This window comes from Oryzias latipes, chromosome 12, assembly GCF_002234675.1.
Source record: "Oryzias latipes chromosome 12, ASM223467v1".
Lineage (NCBI taxonomy): Eukaryota > Metazoa > Chordata > Actinopteri > Beloniformes > Adrianichthyidae > Oryzias > Oryzias latipes.
In genome coordinates, this window is record NC_019870.2 from 28,340,631 (window position 1) to 28,361,093 (window position 20,463).

General features: G+C 41.4%; 1 protein-coding gene across 2 annotated transcripts in view; it reads left to right on the forward strand.

The window, feature by feature from the left end:
* rab27b (RAB27B, member RAS oncogene family) overlaps positions 1 to 15,430 on the forward strand; it is a 77,846-nt gene extending 62,416 nt beyond the window's left edge. For both annotated transcript variants that reach the window (XM_023960639.1, XM_011482115.3), the window contains 5 exons: positions 6,482 to 6,653; positions 9,789 to 9,877; positions 11,030 to 11,133; positions 11,361 to 11,484; positions 12,990 to 15,430. In XM_023960639.1, the coding sequence (XP_023816407.1) occupies positions 6,501 to 6,653; positions 9,789 to 9,877; positions 11,030 to 11,133; positions 11,361 to 11,484; positions 12,990 to 13,176 (657 nt within the window). In that variant the 5' untranslated portion in view covers positions 6,482 to 6,500 and the 3' untranslated portion in view covers positions 13,177 to 15,430. The remainder of the gene's footprint in view (positions 1 to 6,481; positions 6,654 to 9,788; positions 9,878 to 11,029; positions 11,134 to 11,360; positions 11,485 to 12,989) is intronic.
* The last annotated feature ends 5,033 nt before the right edge of the window (positions 15,431 to 20,463 follow it).

Here is a 20,463-nt window from a genome sequence, read left to right on the forward strand (position 1 = left end):
TTAAAGGCTGGATTGCTGAGTGAAAAGGAAACTTAGAGGGTAATAATTGGTAAAAAATAAATAAAGAAATGATCAAAGTTGAACATAAATACAGTGAAAACAGCACAGTAACAAAAAAGGCATTTCTGTGAGAAATGCCAGAGCCGGGTATCGAACCAGCGAGCTTCTGCTCCAAGGATTCCCCATTTATTTCAATAGAGGCAGAAATCCTGGAATATCTGGAAAAGTTCAAGGATTTGAAGGAGCAAAAGTCACAGCTGGAAAAAGCTGAAAGAGCTGAACATTATAATAGTTGAATGGTTGAAATAGATGAAACATTGTAGGAGGAGTTAAGCGGCAAATATGGAGGAAGACAATATAATAAAGAAAGAGAAACAGGAAAACAATACTTTTTTTTAACTGAGTGATAATATAGGAATCAGATTTTTAGGAGATTAGAAGCTTTTTCGATTCCTTCTTATTTATCAAAGCTTAATATTTGTAAAAACATAACTACTAGCAAAAGACAAGCCTAACATTTTAATGGCAAAATAATTCCACTCCGGGAATGTTTCCCAGCATTTAAAGAGACACTCTGATGAAAATGGTGGGCTTTTTGTTTTTAACATTTTTTCGTTGCATTTTTCTGATGATCGAGGACATTTATAAAGAAAATAAGCTCAAAACTGAATTCTTGTGTATTTCTTGATTCAAGTCATGAATCGGGAGCAGACGTAAAAAATGCTGTTTGAAAAAGATTGCTAGTGTGGCGTAAAAAAAATACGCTAGGCGGAGCCACAAGCCCCCTGCTCCACTCCATGCTGATGCATCCACCCGCAGACCAACGGATCCATGAACGTCTCTGTTTTCCTCCTCTGACCCGGAGTCTGGATCGCTCCGATATCGCTGGCCGTTTTTGTTGCACCGCTAATGTTAGCTTGGAGTTGTGAGGGGCTGTAGGCTAGCAGGACTGCGTGGAAACAGATGGATGATGGGAAGTCAGAGCACGCTCACTCCACGGCGACAGTCCCGCCCACAACTCGGAGGTGAATTTCTGATGAATTCCTGCCACTCATCAGAAACTATGTTTATTATTAATGTATTTATATTTAATAGACCAGCAGGAATGCTTTGAAAGTAGAAGTGGGTCTTTAAAATACTAAAGAATGGAGAAAATGAAACAAACGTTCTCTTTTGCTCTTACTCATGAAACTTCTCATTAGACCAGCAAACATGTTGGTTTCTGAGAACTCGTCATGAGGAAAAGAAGAAAAACTGGAGTGAAACCCACCAATGCTTTCTCTGATGGTATCTGCTCACAAAGATCCTTTACTTGCTGCAGCAACCCAGCGGAAGATGCTGATCGGTGAGGAACATCGCTCCGAAATGTATTTTTCATAGTTGCATTGATCTTTTTATTTTCTGTTCACTTTACAGTGATATGAAATGCAGAAGGAAGACGACTGTGGTCAGTGCTCGTTTGTTGCACGCATATGATATGGAAGGTTTCTTTGAAAAACTTGGCGTTCGCTCTCATAATGATGCTTTTTATCAGATGCCAAAGCAGTTTGCTAACTTGTTTTCTGTAGAACAGGAAGTCACTTTTGTTTATGACTCTGTCTTGGCTTGTAAAGCTGCAAAGAGGCATTAGTGATGTTTTATTAGCTTAAGAAAAATCAACAAGGATTTGGAAAGAAGTGAAATGTACCTTGAAGAGGTTTTAAGACTGACTAAATGAGTTGTGTACAGTTTGTCCGCTGGGTATCAGTCAGATTGAAACGCTCTGTTCTTATCATGATGTGATGCATTCAGAGAGGAAGAAGAGAGAAACACGACTTCCTGATCAGCATCGTGATAGAAACACAGACATGGTCATCTATTTTTAAGATGTAATGTAAATTCATGACCTTGTTTCATTTTCTTTACTTTCCTTCACTTGTCGTGTCAGTCCAACTTAACTCATCAATAACAGAAAAAGAAAACTTTCATTGTAGTATGCATCCACTTTTGGTTAATTTCTCTTAATTGGTGCCAAATAAATAAATAAATTGCAGCATTTATTGTCAAACTGATGCTCTTTGGGTTCATGAAGACCTGTAATAGCCTAGTACATGTAAATGAATTTTGGGCCACCCCTAAACAAATGATGACATCACAAAACCTTCAAAAAAATGAATGGGGGGCAAAAAAAAATCAAGATCTACAAACCATCCAAAACTTATGTGTCAAGGACATCCAAAGGAAGTTTTGTTATTATTATGGGATGGCCCCTAGACCTACGGCTTGGTGGCAATTTTGTGGCAAAGTGTGAAATTTGTAGATTTTCCTGTTTTCTCCCGATATGGGAAAAGGAAACTTCTATTGAATCTTCACAGAAGCCATCAGCTCAAGTCTACAAACACAATCGAAGTTTCCTTGAACTCTGATTTTGAGAAGAGACCGCCATCTTGAATAAAAAAAAACGTTAGTGCCTTTCACATATTTATACTCCTTTTAGGATCTTTGCCTCCTAGCTACTCGAGAATCTTTGGGAAGCTGCTGGGGATAAAACGTCGGAATTAGAAATTGTAGATTTCGCTCACGTGGCGATCTCACAAAAGTGGTGTTAGTTTCTTGCTCGCATATTTTTCCCGGAATATTGCAGAAATGTAATACACAAATCGTTTGCTCAAGATGAACAAAACAATATGACATAATAGGAAAGTGGGCGTGGTTAACACAAAAACAAAGATTTCCTTTAGCTGTTTCCTGTAGCTCAGTGAACAGTGTCCACCTTGAGACTGGAAGGTTGTGAGTTCAAATCCTGGCAGAAGCATTCCAAAGACTAAAAATATATAGTTTTTTATGACATGCAGCTCTGAACAGGCTGGCAGGGGCAGAGAGGGAGGGTAAGACGCATGTATCAACCACTTAGCCAGTGAGGGCGGGGCAAAGAGGGCAGCAACGCCGGGGCAGGTAGCACCTCTGGGCCATAAAATTCTGCCCGTAGCTTAGCATTTTTGTTTTTTCTCAGCATGTGATAAACGGTTCAAGTAACACGAAACCTTTTTTTTTTATATATAGTCAGTTTTCCTCGATGTTCTAGAAATAAAAAAACAAAGGAGCAAAATTAAAGTATTGGGATTTTTACACTGCAAGACTTGAGCTCATCCTGGATCAATCAATCCAACAGAAGCACAAGAGCCTTAAGATCAGAAACAGAAAAAAAGACTGTTTATGAGTGCCTACAAAAGCAAAAGCCCCACTAAAAGATCATCCCTACTCTTACTCACAGCTTTTTCTGAAATTCTCAGATGAGCCCAAATCCACTTAACAAATTTAAAACCAAAACATTGAATAATTAAAAAAATAGCAACATGTGAAGTGAATTTGATCTATATTTAATGCAGCTTTTCAGTCACTTGACTGTTTGTCAGTGTTTCTCATTCCACAAACTTTCACAAACCATTTTTCTGGACTGCAAGTCAGCTCAGGGTGACAGTTTGAGAAATAGATTTCTATAAAAAGAACCAGAATCATGAGCTATTTCACAGAGATGGTACAGTGGAGAACTCACTCCAAATGGAAGCTGAGGAAGAATCCTGCAGCAGAACCTTCTGCCTTCATCAGATCAGCAGAGACACAGACTGGAACATCTGTATGTAGGAGTTAAAGTCACTGAAAGATGGTCCAACTCGGAATCATCTATTACAAGGCAGAAAAACAGATGGTCATTGTAGGAAAAGGAGAACTAACGAGCTTAAAATCATTGAAATAGCTGTTATAAGACAGAAGCTGGTGGCTAGCTCCATGATAAACTTTATCGATATTCAAGAAACGTTAGAGAAACACAATTTAACATTGACACAGTTTCCATTAAATCCTAATTATGTGAAAAAACACAAACCAACTTACGTGATAAGTCATTCAGAAACATGTGACCAATACTTTGACAGCAGATCCTTTCACATTTCTGCCACTCCGCTAGCGCTCATCATCATCTATCAAAGGAGTCGTCAGCGTCTTCTTCAGGTTGTGGCGCGGCGAGCTCCTTACGCGTGGGAGGGGCTACAAATCAAGCCCTTTTGGTGGTTGGTGATTTTTCCACACGACACGCTCAACCTTTGATCTGTGTGACGCTGTGGGACCCCTGGTGGTGCCCGCTGTGCAGCACCCAATACCGCCAGTTCCTACCAAGAATCACCAATGCTATAGGGGTGTAACGATAACCGCATCTCATCACCGCTTGTTCTTCTTTTTTTTTCTTTTGTTTTTTTTAAAGTTATGCATGTGGTGTGGGATTTGAACTATAATAAACACATTCATCTTTGCTAATAATTAATTTTTTCCGCAAGTCCTGTGTTCACACTTCAATGGCTTCTGGGGGAATTTACATTGTATTCATTTCATTTACAAGCAGCATGCTTGAGTGCACGACACGGCCGCCCGCGTGGCGCACACCCGTGTGGGGGGTCGCAAGAGTCCCAACACTGCGACTCTTAATAATAGTAATAATGCTAATAATTGATAGATACTTTATTTATCCCACAATGGGGAAATTCTTCTCCGCATTCTGACCCATCCCCTGGGGGAGCGGTAGGCTGCAGACTAGCCGCCCTTGGAGGCGACAGTTGGCTGGGGAGAGCGGGGATCAGTCCGCCAACCCTTCGGTTGTTGGTCGACCTACTGGACCGCCTGAGCTAAACTGCCGCTCTTGCTGCTCAATAGCGGTTTAATAAAGATTACTGTTCTCCTTCACTCCGTAACAACAAACTTGAACGCGCACCCCCAACACTTGTGTGCGCTGTCACTCAGTCTTGCGTGGCACGTGCTCCTTCCTCCTACACCCTCAGCGTTATACACAATACTCATTCTACAGCACCTATATAGTTAGTTCATTAGTTAGTTGTTACTGTTATTTGTCAACAAAGAATACTGTGTTGTAATTATGAATTGTATTCATTTGTGACGCAGCCGCCGGGGGATTTTGTGTTCGGCGGCGGCGGCGGGGGGTGCAGTTAACCGCGACACTGCGACTCCTGCAGCTTCATCGCCGTGGTGATCAAAAATCCCACACCGTCACAGCTCTACATTGCTGTCTACAAACTGGCTACCTGTGCTCACCTGACTCATTTAATTGGAAAAAAAGTTATTTCCATTACAGTGTTGAGAAATATATCAGTTTCAATACGCCTCCAAAACCTCCTCCAAGCACACAAACATTTTTTGATAAATGCAAGTTCAAAATTTTCGTGTTTCCATTACGCCAATTTATTATTGTAAATCCAATTTGAGCAATTTCATAGTCAATGAAAACACAGATGCTGCTACGGTGAGAAAACGAGGAAAATTGCAAAAATAAAGAATACATTAGTAACTGAAATCAATAGAACATGTATGAAACTAACACTGGAACAGCTGCTATAAAGCTACAGATGTACAAGTTAGTAACTGATTTTTTTACGTTACATAGGGAAGACGGGAAGAAAAAAAAAGAGTAAGGAGGGGGAGGAAAGCGTCCAGGTCATCTGAAATAACATCAGCTGAGTTTGTTTGAGATGGCTGAGTTGTTTCACATTTCTTGCACTTTCCAAACGCATAAAAGCTATACTGAGTTTGGGAGATAAGTTTGAGATTCCTATAATAATGTGAAGAAGTTTATTATGTATTTATTTATTTTTGTAAATGGTTCTTTGTTCTAGTAGTATGACAGAGGTTCTGCAACTCTTGCACGGAAATTGTAAAAACGCCCAAACAAGCCTCATTGTAAACAGTGTCACAACATTCCAGCTAATTGATGCAATTGTGGGCTAAATGTCAGCTCCATCCTTTTGCTTTAGCCGGAATACTAAGTGACATTGTTTGTGAGACTCCGTGTGCAGTCTTGGTGCGGTGAGGTTTCTGAAAGCAGAGCTTGTGGAACAAAGCCCAGTGTTACACAGGCATCCTCTCAGCTGACTCAATTAGCAGTCTTATGATTCGGAATATTTTTGGCCAAAAGCAATAATAGACTCAAATGTAGCTAGAAATTGTTCTTCTATATTAACTTTGTTCATAGTTTACTTACGTCTGTACAATATAAGCACCTTTCATATGTAATTGTACTCGTGATGTACCACCAAAAAAGCTAAAAGGGGTTTTGGGCATGACGTGTGTCTTTGCTGCTTGTTGCTGGTTGATTTGTCACATGTTTAAAAGGTTTTCAGAGTAAAAGATGACCTGTAATACAAACAAACCTAAGGTTTATGGTTAGAGTATTTGACTTTTTGGGGTGGAATTCAGATCTGATAAAGTTTGTGAATGACTGTTTTTCCTCCTCTTGTTCTCTCTGGGGCATCTGTCTGTTGTGCTCTCCCCTCACCATGATTTACCCGGTCTTGTTGTGGTCTGAGCAGCCCCACGGCTCCCACCTTTTTTCCTCAGTGTGTCGGAGTGTGTAATGTCGGTACAGTTCTCACAGTCCCTCAGATGGAAACTACAATCTGAGCTGAGAGTGAGCAGGCCTTTCCGTCTGTTTCTGCAGGTTTACTGCAGTCATCACAATGACTGACGGGGATTATGACTACCTTATAAAGCTCCTTGCCCTGGGGGACTCCGGAGTAGGGAAGACCACATTTCTTTACCGATACACGGATAACAAGTTCAACCCCAAGTTCATCACTACAGTCGGCATCGACTTCAGGGAAAAAAGAGTGGTAAGTCATCAGCCTACTTGTATCATCATTTCAATTCATTCCAGCATGATATTGCACCTGTTTCTGTATAAGTGTCATATTTTCTTGGGTTTCTTGTCATGTGATGCACGTTAAAGGCAGGTGATGGAGGTTTTGCTGCCATGGTTACAGTGGCATTTGTCTCGACATGTTTGCACTTAGACAGAACAAACTCCTGGTGTGGGTCACATTTAACCCAGCGTAGTGCTGAGTCACATCACTGATATTTTAACATCAAATGAGCCTGATCTATAGTGGGATAAATAATCCAAAACACGTGATCTAGGAGAAGGTCGGCTGACTAATTAGTTTCAGATGATGTGGCACTCTTTTCTGAAGAATGTTTTTTGTACTCTCCAGGTCCTAATTATCTTGCCTGTGACTGAGTGGACAGTGACTCATTGTCAAAGGTTAGGTTTGGTTAATTCCCAAATTTAAAACTGAAAAATGGACGACTGCATTGTTGGCAGATAGAGGCTTTGCCTAATATCTGAAAAGAGAAAAGCTTGTGGAGGGAAGCCGACTCACCAACATTGGGGCGCTGTCAAAATCTCCAATATCCATTCCAACATTTTTGACAAAATGATGACATTTTAAGGGTTTTGGAAAGATTACTCACTCATTTAGATGGGTGAGCCAATACTTTTTGTATCTTCAACATGCTCATGCGATCAACGTGAATTAGCCGATTCTGATGTAGAGGAAAACTTTTCATATCGGCTTTGCACAGATATTAAAGACATTACTAACGTAAAGTCTTACACGTCAGCGCGAAGCTGCTTTTCTCTGATTCAGAATCCTCTGGAATTACGGTAACTGTCTAAACGGTTGGAGAGTTACGGTGGTGGAAAGACTGCAAACATGGAGCTAAAGCCCAGGTTTAAAACCATTTTCCAAGTAACATAACTCCAGCAGGTTTGGAAGTGGAGAAAAGCGGCTTTGCACCATTATACAGCATTTTACGTTAGTGGCTTTCCATATCGGCTTTGCACCGAAATGAAAAGCTAATTTTTCTGTGTCAGAACCAGCTGGCTCACATTGATCATATAAACGGTCAAAAGATTTACAGGATGTCAAAGAAAGTGTTATTTTAGGTCTCGCCGGTGTAAAAGGGTTGATTTATTTGGATATCCTAACCAACTGATAACTGTTACTTGTACTAAAGAGTTTAAGTTCCTTTATGTACTACACTTACTGAATTTCTCACAGTTATAAAAATAGTACAAAGTAAAACATTTGCTTCTCTGGGGGGTTTCTTGTCATGGATCCGGGAAATGTGACACTGACACATCCTGACAAGTTGACAGATAGTCTCATTAAAATCGTTTGGGGCAGAAATATGGAGTTTCTCTAATCCTCTGGGCTGGGAGGTGGAGGAGTTTTATTTCTTTTTTCTTTTTTGGAGGATGATTGACAGGGTGCAAGACTTTATTTGCCTTGAGTCTGTAGGTTTTTTTCTTTGTCTTTGAATATATGTTTCAAGTTGTGGCCATGCTAACTGGAAGTGTGAATGCAGAACACTTTAGATTAAACAGAAGAAAAAGAAGTGAAAAACAAAAGGGTTTCATCAATCACGGTTGTGGTTAAATTGGGATTTAATGAGTTCTGCATTAACAGTATCACAGTGTCACGTAATATAGCGAAGGACCACTGAATACTTATAAGTGCTTTACAGCTCCACCAGAAGCAATGTGGGGTCTTGCCAAAGCACACTTGGGTGGGCAGGACGGGAACCAAACCTGTGATCCTCCGATTAGAGGTCAATGCTCTACCTGTGCACCACTGCTGCCCCCCACAGCTCAATCCAAATATTAATAACTTTTTCATTCATTCATTCATTCATTCATTTATTTATTTGTTCCTTTCATGAAAATTGATGTTCAAATCTTTACATGTTTCTCTTACATATTGAACATTTTCATGAACTTCACTGAGAAGTTGTTATCCAGAAGTGTATAGACCATCAGACGGATCTACACAAACACGGCCAACCTCACCACAGCCTCCTCCACGGACACTCCAGTTCCCCCAGTCTGGCTTGGATTTCACAACACAAACATTGAAAAGTGAAGACAACATCTGACAACCGACATATTAGAATCTAGTATCCACTTATTGTCATTGCATCAAGTACAACAAACTTGCTTAGAAGAGAAAAAGAGGATTATCTGATGGAGGAAAGAGGACATTGGTGGCCAAAAGAAAAACAGGCATCTGCCCTCTGCTCACTTTGGCTAGAGTGTAGGTAAAAAAAAGACACTACCCCACTAGTACAGAGCACGGTGTCGGGCCCCCGCTCACTGCTTCAGGGAGCCGCTGCCTTCTGGCACTGTGGAGGATGGGGGGGAAGGAGCTTTAGCTAACCTAGAGAGGGGATTGTTGAGCGACCAGGGCTGCGTATCCCCGACTGCTCACGTGAAGCTGCACTATCTCCTTCCAGAACAAATACATGTTCTTAATATTTTAAAGACTTTAAGATTTAAGCATTTTAATAAAATTTCAGCTTTATTGGAATTTTAAAAAATCCTGAAAATGGCTTCATGAGGAAGCTTTTGGTGTTTAAGTAGTGAGTGGCTTCCAGACCATCTCATTTATTTATTCCCACTTTTAGTGTTGGCATTCATTGGGCTACTTTAAAACTTTTTAAAGTTTGATTCAATTTATAAAATGTCTCTCTTTGGTTTTGGAACTCCCCCGTACTTTTTATTTGTGTCAAAAATGTTAATTGTTGAACTGACTGTCTATAGTCTTTGAGACAAATCTGATGCTAAATGACCTTGAGTCCCCCCCCCCCCCAACCTGAGTAGGGAGCTGGTTGGAATGAAAAGGGATGTGGCCGCCATCTTTGCTCTACATGTGGAGGGTTTTTTTTTTGAAGAAGAAGGTCTTGTACTGAAAACTGCGATACTCTGGTCAAGCTTTCTTCATGTACAGCCTTACATTCTGAGTTTTTAGAAACGCCTGCATTTGGGTATCTGAAACGGTAGAATTTTACCGATCAGCCGGGTTCTGTTCCAGCCGTCTCCAGACAGAAGCATCACATTCTGGGGACTGGTGTCCAGTCCATTACAGGGCCACAAAACCCGTCTAAGCATAAATATGGTTTTCCCTGCACAGGTCTACACAGCATCCAACCCCAACGGGACGACAACAGGAAAAACCTTCAAGGTTCATCTTCAGCTGTGGGATACAGCTGGACAGGAGAGGTGGGCTGTCATTTCTACTCTGAGGGATGTGGAGCAGGTTTCAGGTTTCATGTCATGTTACTGCTACTATGACTTCTCTGTTGTTGTTTTGATCACCTACCAACACAGCCTTCAAGTAACGACCATGATGCATATTTAGGTAGCTGTTGAAAGGCCTGTTGTCAGAGTTCTGAGCCTGAGCAGATCTGTTTTAACCCAACTCACAGTTTACATTTTACAACAATGATGGTTTCTGGAATCTGGGCTGCTGCTCAGAGAGCAGGGTTGTAGAGGAATGCTCAGAAATACGTGAATAGATCCAAAATACCGCTTTCGGGTTGTTTTTTGGGAGCAATGAACCTTCTTAAACACTTAAAAGCTGATTTTTGCATGATATGGGCCCTTTAAAATGAATAGAGAAGATATTGTGTTGTTGCTCCTCTTAAACACCACAGCAGGTAAATGCTCTGGTAACCACCCCTGCAGTGTATTGAACTTCCTCCTTGGGGTCTCCTGGGTTTATCAGATTTAGAAATGTAGGGCCGATTCACAGCACACCATCTGTGCCGAACTGTGCCAACAATATGCAACCGGGTGTTGACTGTTTGCTGTCACTGGTTGCAGTGACGCCTTCACCATTTGTGCACAGGAATCGTTACTATATTGACTCTTGGGGGATGCTTACTTCCTCGCCTGCCTTCAGACATGTCACAAATATGGGAGTAACACTTAGCTTCAGCTCCAGACCCAATAGACCCAACTTTTTGTCATTGTGCTTGAAGTTTTTTTGTCACAAGTTGAATGAGGTCCCAGGAACTATGTTTTGCCTCTTTAGAGGACCAATAGTTTGCAACGTATTATTGCACAATGGTTGTAACAACCCACTGACACATTTCAAGCCAACAGAAGGGTGCAGGGGCATCTACATGGCTGTAGGGCTGTAGGGCGGGAAGAGTGGGGTAGTGAAACCTGTAAATGCCCGTTATGTTTTTTGTAAACATATAAAATAAAAATGAGCTCTCTTTACAAGGTGAGGATTATTTTTTTGTGTGTGTTTTGGTTTCTGTGATGTTAATGCATGACGCAGTGTTATCAACAGCTGCCTTTTATGCAAACATCATGGCTCAGTGTTGTGTTTCTGTTGCCCCTCGCTCTGGTGTCTTCATGCTGCAGGTTCCGCAGCCTGACTACGGCATTCTTCAGGGATGCCATGGGGTTCCTGCTGATGTTTGATCTCACCAGCCAGCAGAGCTTCCTCAACGTCAGAAACTGGATGAGTAGGTTTCTGCACGTGTCTGTCAGGAACACACAAGTGCTTGATGGTCACTAGGCTCAGAAAAATTCAGGAAGATTTTGACTTGACACAACCATACCGTGATATTCAAGATATTTTACTGTGTCATCAGTCTTTAATGCGACTATAGAGTAGGATAAATTCAAGTAATCACTAAATGCTTCCTCTGAAACTCGCATGGGTCTCAGGAATTGTTTCTTCTACTTCCAGGCCAGCTTCAGGCTAATGCTTACTGTGAGAACCCAGACATTGTTTTAGTCGGGAACAAGGTGGACCTGGCTGACCAGCGGGAGGTTCAGGAGAAACAAGCCAAGGAGCTGGCAGATAAATACGGGTAAGTGGAACTGACTTACATGGTTTCCTGTGTGGTAGTCCGTCCTGTCACACAGATGCTGATGGGTGAAGTCCAGGTCTGTGGTCCCAGCTACACTGAAACATCAACAGGACCAAAGCGGCCCAACCAGAGATCCGGTCATCTACCCCCCCGCCTGCTTTCCAGCTCTCCCTGAAATTCTTGCTGCTGATTAGCTGACTGAAGTGTTTTCATGTTCCTCTCGACTGAGTACGTCTGGTCCAGGTAATCAGCAGCAAGAATATCAAGAAGAGCTGGAAAGCAGTCAGGGTGGTAGATCCAGAGGACCGGGGTTGGTACCCCCCCCAAAAGGACTGTCACTAGAAACTGGAATGAGAAGGTTCTGGCAGTGGAAGGTCACAGGTTTTTTTTTAAAGCCAGCAACAGTCAAATGTCGTTGTCTTTTGTTTGTTTTTTTAAAACAAATTCAAATCAAATAAAAAATTAATTTTGATGAGTTTTTGCAACGTTTACAATGTGGAGATCAGCAAAACAATTCAAACATTTACCGACATAAGTTTTCAAAGTAACTAATGGTATCAACTGAATATGCGCAGTAGTGTTGTCTAAAGGCCACTGATTTGATTTGAAATGGTTTATTTCAAGCAATCAATGCAAGAATAATGCACAAAACAAAACAATCATACATTCATAAAAAGACGTATCAAACATAGGATAATTAGACATTAAATCAAAGGTTGCCTGAAAGGGAGTGGAAGGAAGCAAATTTATACACTCTCACCCCTGTTCTACCGTAATATTACAACATTTATCATTATCCGGTTCATAACTTCTATCAGAAACAATTAAGAATCCTTAAGTATCAATAGATCACATGACAAAGATGAATTACTTAATTATTATGCAATAAATCAGCATAGCACATGCAGATCAAGTATCAAAAATATGTGCAGAATATTTTCATTGGAAAAAGTCATGAGGATGATCAAAAATAACACTATATCCGAAAAAATTGACATAACCCAGTTTCAGAATTCTTCATATTACATGCAGATCACGTATCAAATCTGTGTGTAGATTATTTCACAGGCTCTTCAGCCTTGTCGCTGGCATCCAGAGATTTCTCCAAGTCTTTGATAATGTGCATAATTAGATCTACAAAGTCTTTGCAATTTAACATTACATAACAACGTTTTCTCTTTATTGTTTCACTCACCTTTTTACGGGCTGAAGAGCCTGTGCCTTCCTTTACTTCTATGGGACTCTGCCTCTCTAGGACGTCCTTTATACATGCAACAGTCTGAGACCCACAACTGGCATCACATTCAAAATGAGTTCCGTTAGTGTAAAAACATTTTTTCGAATATTTCCCAGTTTGAAGAAACTTTGTACATTTTGGTTTCGTTGTGAATAAAATATTAGTGTGGGTGGAACGTCTTTATTTTTCACTGTATTTCAGTAGTAAAGGCTTTAACAGGTGCTTCTGGTGTGCAGAGGATCTCCATTTAAACTTGTGTTCCTTACAGGATCCCGTACTTTGAGACCAGCGCTGCAACAGGAGCAGAAGTGGACAAGGCGGTGATAACGCTGTTGGATCTGGTCATGAAGAGGATGGAGCAGTGTGTCGACAAACCACCTGCAGATTCAGCCAATGGAAACGGGGCTACTAAGCTCAGTGATGCACAGCCTATTGAGAAAAAATGTGCATGTTAAGTCTTTTTTAAGTCATCAACCAGTCGATTCTCCTCTGTCCGATTGTTACATCCTTTACAGCTTTTGTTTTTTTTAACTCGCCCTTGTCTGCCAGTTTGTGACTGCATGTTTCTTCATCTCCTTGTATGTTTTTTTTCTGAAAGGATTTATCGTACTCTTTGGCTCTTTTTTTTTTTATATACGCCATTCTCCACAACTGTCTGCAGACCCCACAATGAAACAGCTCTGGCTCCCTCTAGTGGACATTTCTGCTGTTACCGCATCAAGCTGTGGAATTGAAAAGAGGATGGGACGGCTTCACTGCTGTCATAAATGAACATGCCTCTTTGGATACACGCACGCTGGGAATCAATCTGTGCTTTCTTTCTCTGTGGACAAAAACTGGCTGCAAAGGACCAAAACTGACACCTACATTTACATGATGCTAACCATTTTAATAAGATGTTCAAAACCAGGGAAAATCAAAGCTTTTGGGTCTATTTGAGGTGCGAAGAGTTCAGTGTTCGTTTCAGTTTCTGTGCAGTTTCAGTCTATTTCTCCGAAAGCTTCTCTTCCCAGAAGGCCGTGAAGAATCACCTGAACCACGTGTTACCTTGTGCTCCTGAGTGTGCCAAACATTGTGCCAAACTGTGTTTTGTTGAAGTGGCTGTGGTGTTGAGGTGGAGGGATTTGACACCCGGGTGGGAGCTGCAGGAGCCTTTTGAAGCAAAATTCTGCCTGGTTTATACTTTCTCTCTAAGACTAACTGTTGATATAGTCTTCATATTTTCTTTTTTGGGGATTATTTAACAAAGTCTGCAATTAAACGTCATTCAGTGAGCAACGCCACAGCCAACAGTGGAGTAAACTTTACTTTTGAAATTATTTGAAATACTTTAAAACTAAATATGAAGCTAATTAGTTTTATATTGACTCTGTCCCAGCCCCACAAGATTTTTTTTGACTCTCTAGCCTCTCGACCACATGACCTCTCAGATTAAGACAGTTCATTGTTTTATTGCAAGTGAACACTTTGTGAAAAATAACCTTATAAAAATGATGCATCAAAGAATTTTCTTTTGCCATGACTTTAATTTGTGTTCTGTTTTTCACATCCTGTTATTTCATTTATATCTAGGATTTCCTCAGATTTAGGAATTTGATTCAACGGGTAGATGAAAAGTTTTTCACAACAACAGTGCCATATTTTTGCAGTTCATACACACTTGTACCGCCAACCTCAACAGTTACCTCTAATCTACTCTCTGTTAAAATCTCAGCCATCAACTGAAGCTAGAGTTGCCATCTGGTGCAGGAGACCATCCAAAAGTCCCTCCAAATCCTGATGGTCCCAAAAACATCAGTAATTATGTTAGAAATCCTTCTCATAAGGTGACAAATATGTCAGAACTCCAGCAAAAAACAAACTAGTGCCGCCAAAATCTCTTCCTGTTTAAAAGTTCTTGCCATGGTGGTTTAGTCTCCTAGCTAAACGAAGCAGGTCTGGGCTGCTGCAAACTCTTGTTGCCTGCTTTTCATGGAGATTAGGTTTAGGTAAAAAGAGAAGAGAGATTTTCTGGCAGAAAATGCTGAAAAGGTGCATTTGATGTGGAGACCAACGTTGACATTTACAAGTCTTGTTATCTGTAGGAACTGAGAAGAAATGTTTGTTTCACAGAAGCCTTTGAGCAACAGTTTTAGTGCTTCTGTTTAACGCAGTTTCCACAGACCAATACCCCTAACTGCGACAATCTTCTGAAGCTAACTGATGCTAATTTGCTTTGCCTTTTCTTAAAATCTGCTTGAAATGTTTGAGCCGATCATTTTCTGCATCCATTTCCATTTTCTGTGTGATACTTAGCTGCTTTGGATGAGGTTTTTCTCAGAGATCTGCTCCATAAACCAAGTCTTACTCGTAGCTTCTGAATTAAAAGTTTACACTGTTTGCAGTTATGCTGTGCCTGTTGAAATTCTTCTGCTTGAAGTTTATGAGCTGCTGAATATTTATAAGCAAAACTAATCCTAGGTCACAGAGGAGAGGCAAACAAGAGCAGAGTACCTCCAAGAGCTTTTATTTTTGAAAACTCCTCTTTGTGCGATTTCCTCTGATGTCTGCAGATGCACTTGTTCAGTTGTTTTAACCGTGTGTGTCGATGACTGTGTGTGTGTGTTGCACTGTCAGCATGCTGGACACTTTTGAGGATGGAATGAGCCGTGATGCTTTCAGTGTTCCGGATACAGAGCTGCAAATAAATGTTTGTTGGATTAATATTGATGTTGGTTTCCTTTCTTAGAACAGTGTTTCAACTTTAAAACGAGTCTTTGCATCCACACAACATTAAAAAGGCTTCAGTAACACATTTAAATCTGCATGACTGGGTCCTTTAATAAAGAAGTCCAGAATTCAGCAAACTGTAATGGAGTAGAGGTCCACTTAGAGTTCCTTTAATCTTGCCTAAACACCTTGTTCACAGAGAAAAACAATTCTCTCAAGTGTGTGAATTCTGTGGCGATTCATAGTTCATGTTGCTGAAACAACACATTATTGAATTGCAGATCCAGCTTGTCTTCCAAAAAAAAAAAAAGAATCAGCAGGGTAGCTCCCTTTGCCGTGCACGACTGGCTGCATGACGCCATGCCCTGCCACCACTCCAGAGGGCGACGGCACCCCTTCTGGGAGAGGAAATAAACTTGCTGTTGATTAAAGGTGCAATACTAGTGGTCCTGACTGTGGAGACGAACAGAGGTTGGTACAGCTGCTATTTTGTTGTTCCGAGGAAAGATTGCGGCTGTGCCTCATCCAGGATTGTGTCTCACCTCACAAAGGGAAACCTCTTTGCACCCTTTTACAAAGGGATTCAAGGTTTCTTAACCACACAGGTAATTCTACCCTGGTACTAGTGTCAGCGTAGTCCGGGCAACCTCTATAGTGCCCCCCTCTGCTAAGTGCTCCACCATTGCACAAGGTAGAACGTGTGGAGCATCCTGCTGCAAACATTGAAGGACTCGAGTCTACTCAAGAATAAAGTCCACTCATGCCCTTCTTGTAAGCAGCTTCAGTGTTTGTGGACCACTCTAGTTTGTCCAGATGGACGCCCAGGAACTTGCACGATTTTCCATACCTTCCAGGAGAATTGCCATGGACAATGTCGGACCTTTACCTAAGAGCAGCAGTGGTAATGAGTACATCCTAGTGGTCTGTGATTATGCTACACGGTTTCCAGAAGCTTTTCCACTGCGCACCATTACAGCCTCTGCAGTTATAAGGGCATTAATTCAGTTTTTCTCCAGAGTAGGAATACCTGATGAGAATCTGACAGACCAGGGAACCAACTTCACCTCCCGGTTGAAACTGCTACAACAGCAGCTTGGCATCTATGCAATCAAGGCAACACCATACCACCCACAGACCAATTGGCTTGGTGGAACGTTTCAACCAAACCCTGAAAAGGATGCTCCAAAAGTTTGTGAGTGACACGGGGAAGGATGAGGATCATTGGCTGCCATATGTTGTTTGCTTACAGGGAAGCCCCTCAAGCTTCAACAAGTTTTTCCCCATTCGAACTCCTTAATGGCTGGGAAGAAGAAGAGAAGAAGAGCTGGAAGGCCAGACCAACTGAGACAGCAGAGAGGGGTGTGATCCAGTTTGTCCTGGAAATGAGAGAATGGTTGGCAAGATAAAGGGAAGAGGCAGAAACCGACAAGCAAAAAGCTCAAATGAGCCGGAAGATGTGGTACGGCCAGCAGGCCCGTCATCGCAAACTCCAACCAGGTCAGAAGGTTCTGCTACATCTCCCCTCTTCTTCCAGCAAACTCCTGGCCAGGGCCGTACACTATTATTCGCAGGATGGGGCCTGTCACCTATGAGGTGCACCATCCCGACAAGAAGAAAGAGAAACAAACCTACCACGTGCACCTACTCAAGGAGTGGAGAGAAGGCCTTAGCCATTGTTCAGAGAAGGCTTTGCTGGTCAGAAATGTGATTGCTGAAGATGGAATTGGAGTCTGACCTTGAAACGCTGACAAACTCAACCCCTCCATCTCTGTCACATTTACCCCCTGAAAAGACCACACAGTTACTTGACTCATTTCATGAAGTTCCATCTCTCTTTTCTGCACAGCCAGGAAAAACCACACTCATCGAACATACCATACGACTCAAAAATGGACAACCCATCCGGCAATTACATTATCGAGTACCACAGGAGTTGGTGGGAAGGCTGAACAATGGGGTGACAAAGATGTTGGAGCTAGGTGTCATCGAGCCTTCCAACTCCGAATAGTGCAGTCCAGTTGTGATGGTGTCCAGGAAAGACAGCTCATTGCGGATTTTCGTCGACTTCAGGAAACTGAACGCCATCTCAGAGTTCGATGCATATCCAATGCCTAGAATTGATGATCTGCTGGAGAAGATGGGAGTCGACAATTTCATCACCACCCTCGCCCTGTGCAAGGGTTACTGGCAAGTACCTCTCACCAACACATGTCAACAATGTACAGCATTCAAAACACCTGCTGGACTGTTTCAGTTTACAGTGATGCCCTTAGGTCTGCGTGGAGAACCAGCCACGTTCCAAAGGCTGATGGACGAGATGCTGCAGGGATGTGACCACTGTAGTGCAGCCTATTTGAATGACGCGGTGATCTTCAGTCACACCTGGGAGGAACACCTTGAACACCTGTGTCTTGTCCTTGGTAAACTTCAAAAAGCCGGTCTGACCATAAATGTTGCCAAATGTGAGTGGGCCCAGAAAGAAAGCCGCTACCTGGGGTATCTATTGGGAGGTGGTGAAGTGCGTCCACAAGTGGATAAGGTTGAAGCTATCCGCAACTGCCCTCAACTACGCACCCAAAAATAGATACAACCCTTCTTGGGATTAGCTGGCTGGTACCAGCGGTTTGTCCAACAGCTCCCCTCACTGCCCTGACAGAGAAAAGGCAGAAAAACCCAGTAACCTGGACAAATGAGTGTGAAATGGCCTTTCAAACATTAAAATCTAAACTGTGTTCATATCCTGTGCTCAAGAGTCCTGACATCAACCAAAGGTTCCTGGTTCAAGTAGATGCTTCTGCAGTCAGGCTTGGCAGTCCTGGCACAGGGAAACCCAAGGGGAGAGCAACCAGTCCTGTACCTCAGTCATAAACTGCAACCGAGAGAGACCATGTAGTCCACAGTTGAAAAGGAAGGACTCGCCATTAACCCTTGTGCTATCTTAGCACTATGTGCTATCTGACCCCACCCTTCCATTGACATGTTCTCCCTACCATGACAAAGGTGGATAAAGGTGGAAGATTTCATGTAATCCATGGACACCAGTGAAGATCACAAATTACTGAAGAAAAAAGGTTCAGAGCACTGTCTAGTGGGTCTAGATGACCCAACTCCCAATGTTAAAGTGCCTAGGATAGCACAAGGGTTAAGTGGGCACTTGACAGCTTGAGCTGTTTCTTACTTGGCAGAGAGTTTGAACTTGAGACAGACCACAGGGCCCTTACATGGATAAATTCCATAAAAACCATACAAATTGATTGTCCGTCATCCTAATTCTCACGCATACACTTACCCAAAGCTCATACTGCGTCATCAGTAGTTTCTTTTATTTATCCGGAAGCAGTGACCGGCAGACCAGGTCATGTTACTCACCTGACATAGTTTGTATTTTTCATTTTAAGGGAGATTTTTGGGATTTTTATAAATAACATAGATTATGTTTCTTTGGGTGAAAGATGGAAAATGTTTATTTTTTGTATTGTATTTTTTTGTACAAAATAAATGAGAAAACTCAAACCTTGGCTCCTCTGGATTCATTGTGTGGCCTGACAAGCTCTTCCCAGAGGACCCCACGATACCATAACCTCCTTCATGTGAACACCCCTGAGGTTTCTTTTTTTTTCTTTCTTGTTGAGAAGGAGGGTGTAAGGGCAGGGATGCCCAGTTTAGATTAATCTGTTCAGTTTAGTAATAACCTATTCTATTTTATGACTGATTTCATGTTCTTCTACAATTACCGGTATAAAGCCCATTGAGGCAACTATTGTTGGAATATTGAGCTTTGTAAATAAAATAGAGTTGAAGTGAATCAACTCCAATGCCGCAGTTTCTCATGGTTTCTTACTGTCAAAATATTTTTTTCAAAACTTTAATTGAGTTTAACACAACTAAATCTTAACATTTTTTTGATGGATAACTGATTAAATTTCTTCTAAACTCACATTCAAATCTGTAATTGAAATATTCATGACATCACAAAGATTATAATGGAAATGTCACATGCTTCCTATTGAGTTCTGTGACATCAGAAGTCATGACAGAGGGTTCTTTGAAGACCTTTGAGGTCAATTCCCGTTCCCATAAATCCTTCATTGGAGTCGTTTTCGTTATCTGGAAATACATTTTGAGAAATAGCAAAGCTCTTGGTGGCTTTAGGTCACATTGAGATTTTTCACCATCCAAAGTGAAGCCGGATCCTCAAATCTTTTAATAGATCCCCAAAGAAGGTTTTTATGGCACTGGCAGGCCTTTCTTCAAAGGTTCTCCTTCATTTCTTGTTGTTTGAGAAATGTAACAGTTCAGAAGGCATAGCATGCTACAAACCATGATCTGTTATTGATGTCAACTTTATGACATATGTGACATCCAAACCAACATTGTTCATAAAGAACTTTTCATACTAGAGAACCCAAAAGTGCTTTTCAGAATTAAAACATCTTTCAAAAAACAAAACACAATTGCAATTAAATTACAATTTAAATTTTCATCAGGATGATGATGTCACCCATATAATGATGTGATGTGACATCATCTTTACTGTGATGATGATGTCATTAGAGGATGTCATGTGACATCATTATGTCATGTTGATGTGACATTACATGATGATGATGTAATATGGCGTCATGTGACGTCACTGGAATGTGTCTTGATGTCACCTAAATGTCTGGAATAAGTCCACATATACAATCTTTATCCTGTGTCATTGACATTATAAAAATTTTGACACGTTTGAGGATTTCTGTTGAGATTTTCTAAAGAAACGATGGGTTGTTTTGGAAAAGTTACCTCTTGCAAAGGCTTCTTTTCTGCTATCTTTGGCAGAATGAAAATGCCGTTTGTAAAATTAAAGAAAAGGTTTACAAATGCATCACCAGAAAATTCCGGACAAGATCAGAATGAGAGCCTTCCGCCTGAAATATCGATCTTGCCCACAATTTCAAGTCAACGTCAGGAGGAACAGCCTTTGCCTGAAATATCAGTTGAAAGTCCAAAGTCAAGACAAGGTCAGGATGAAAGTGTTCCACCTGAAATAT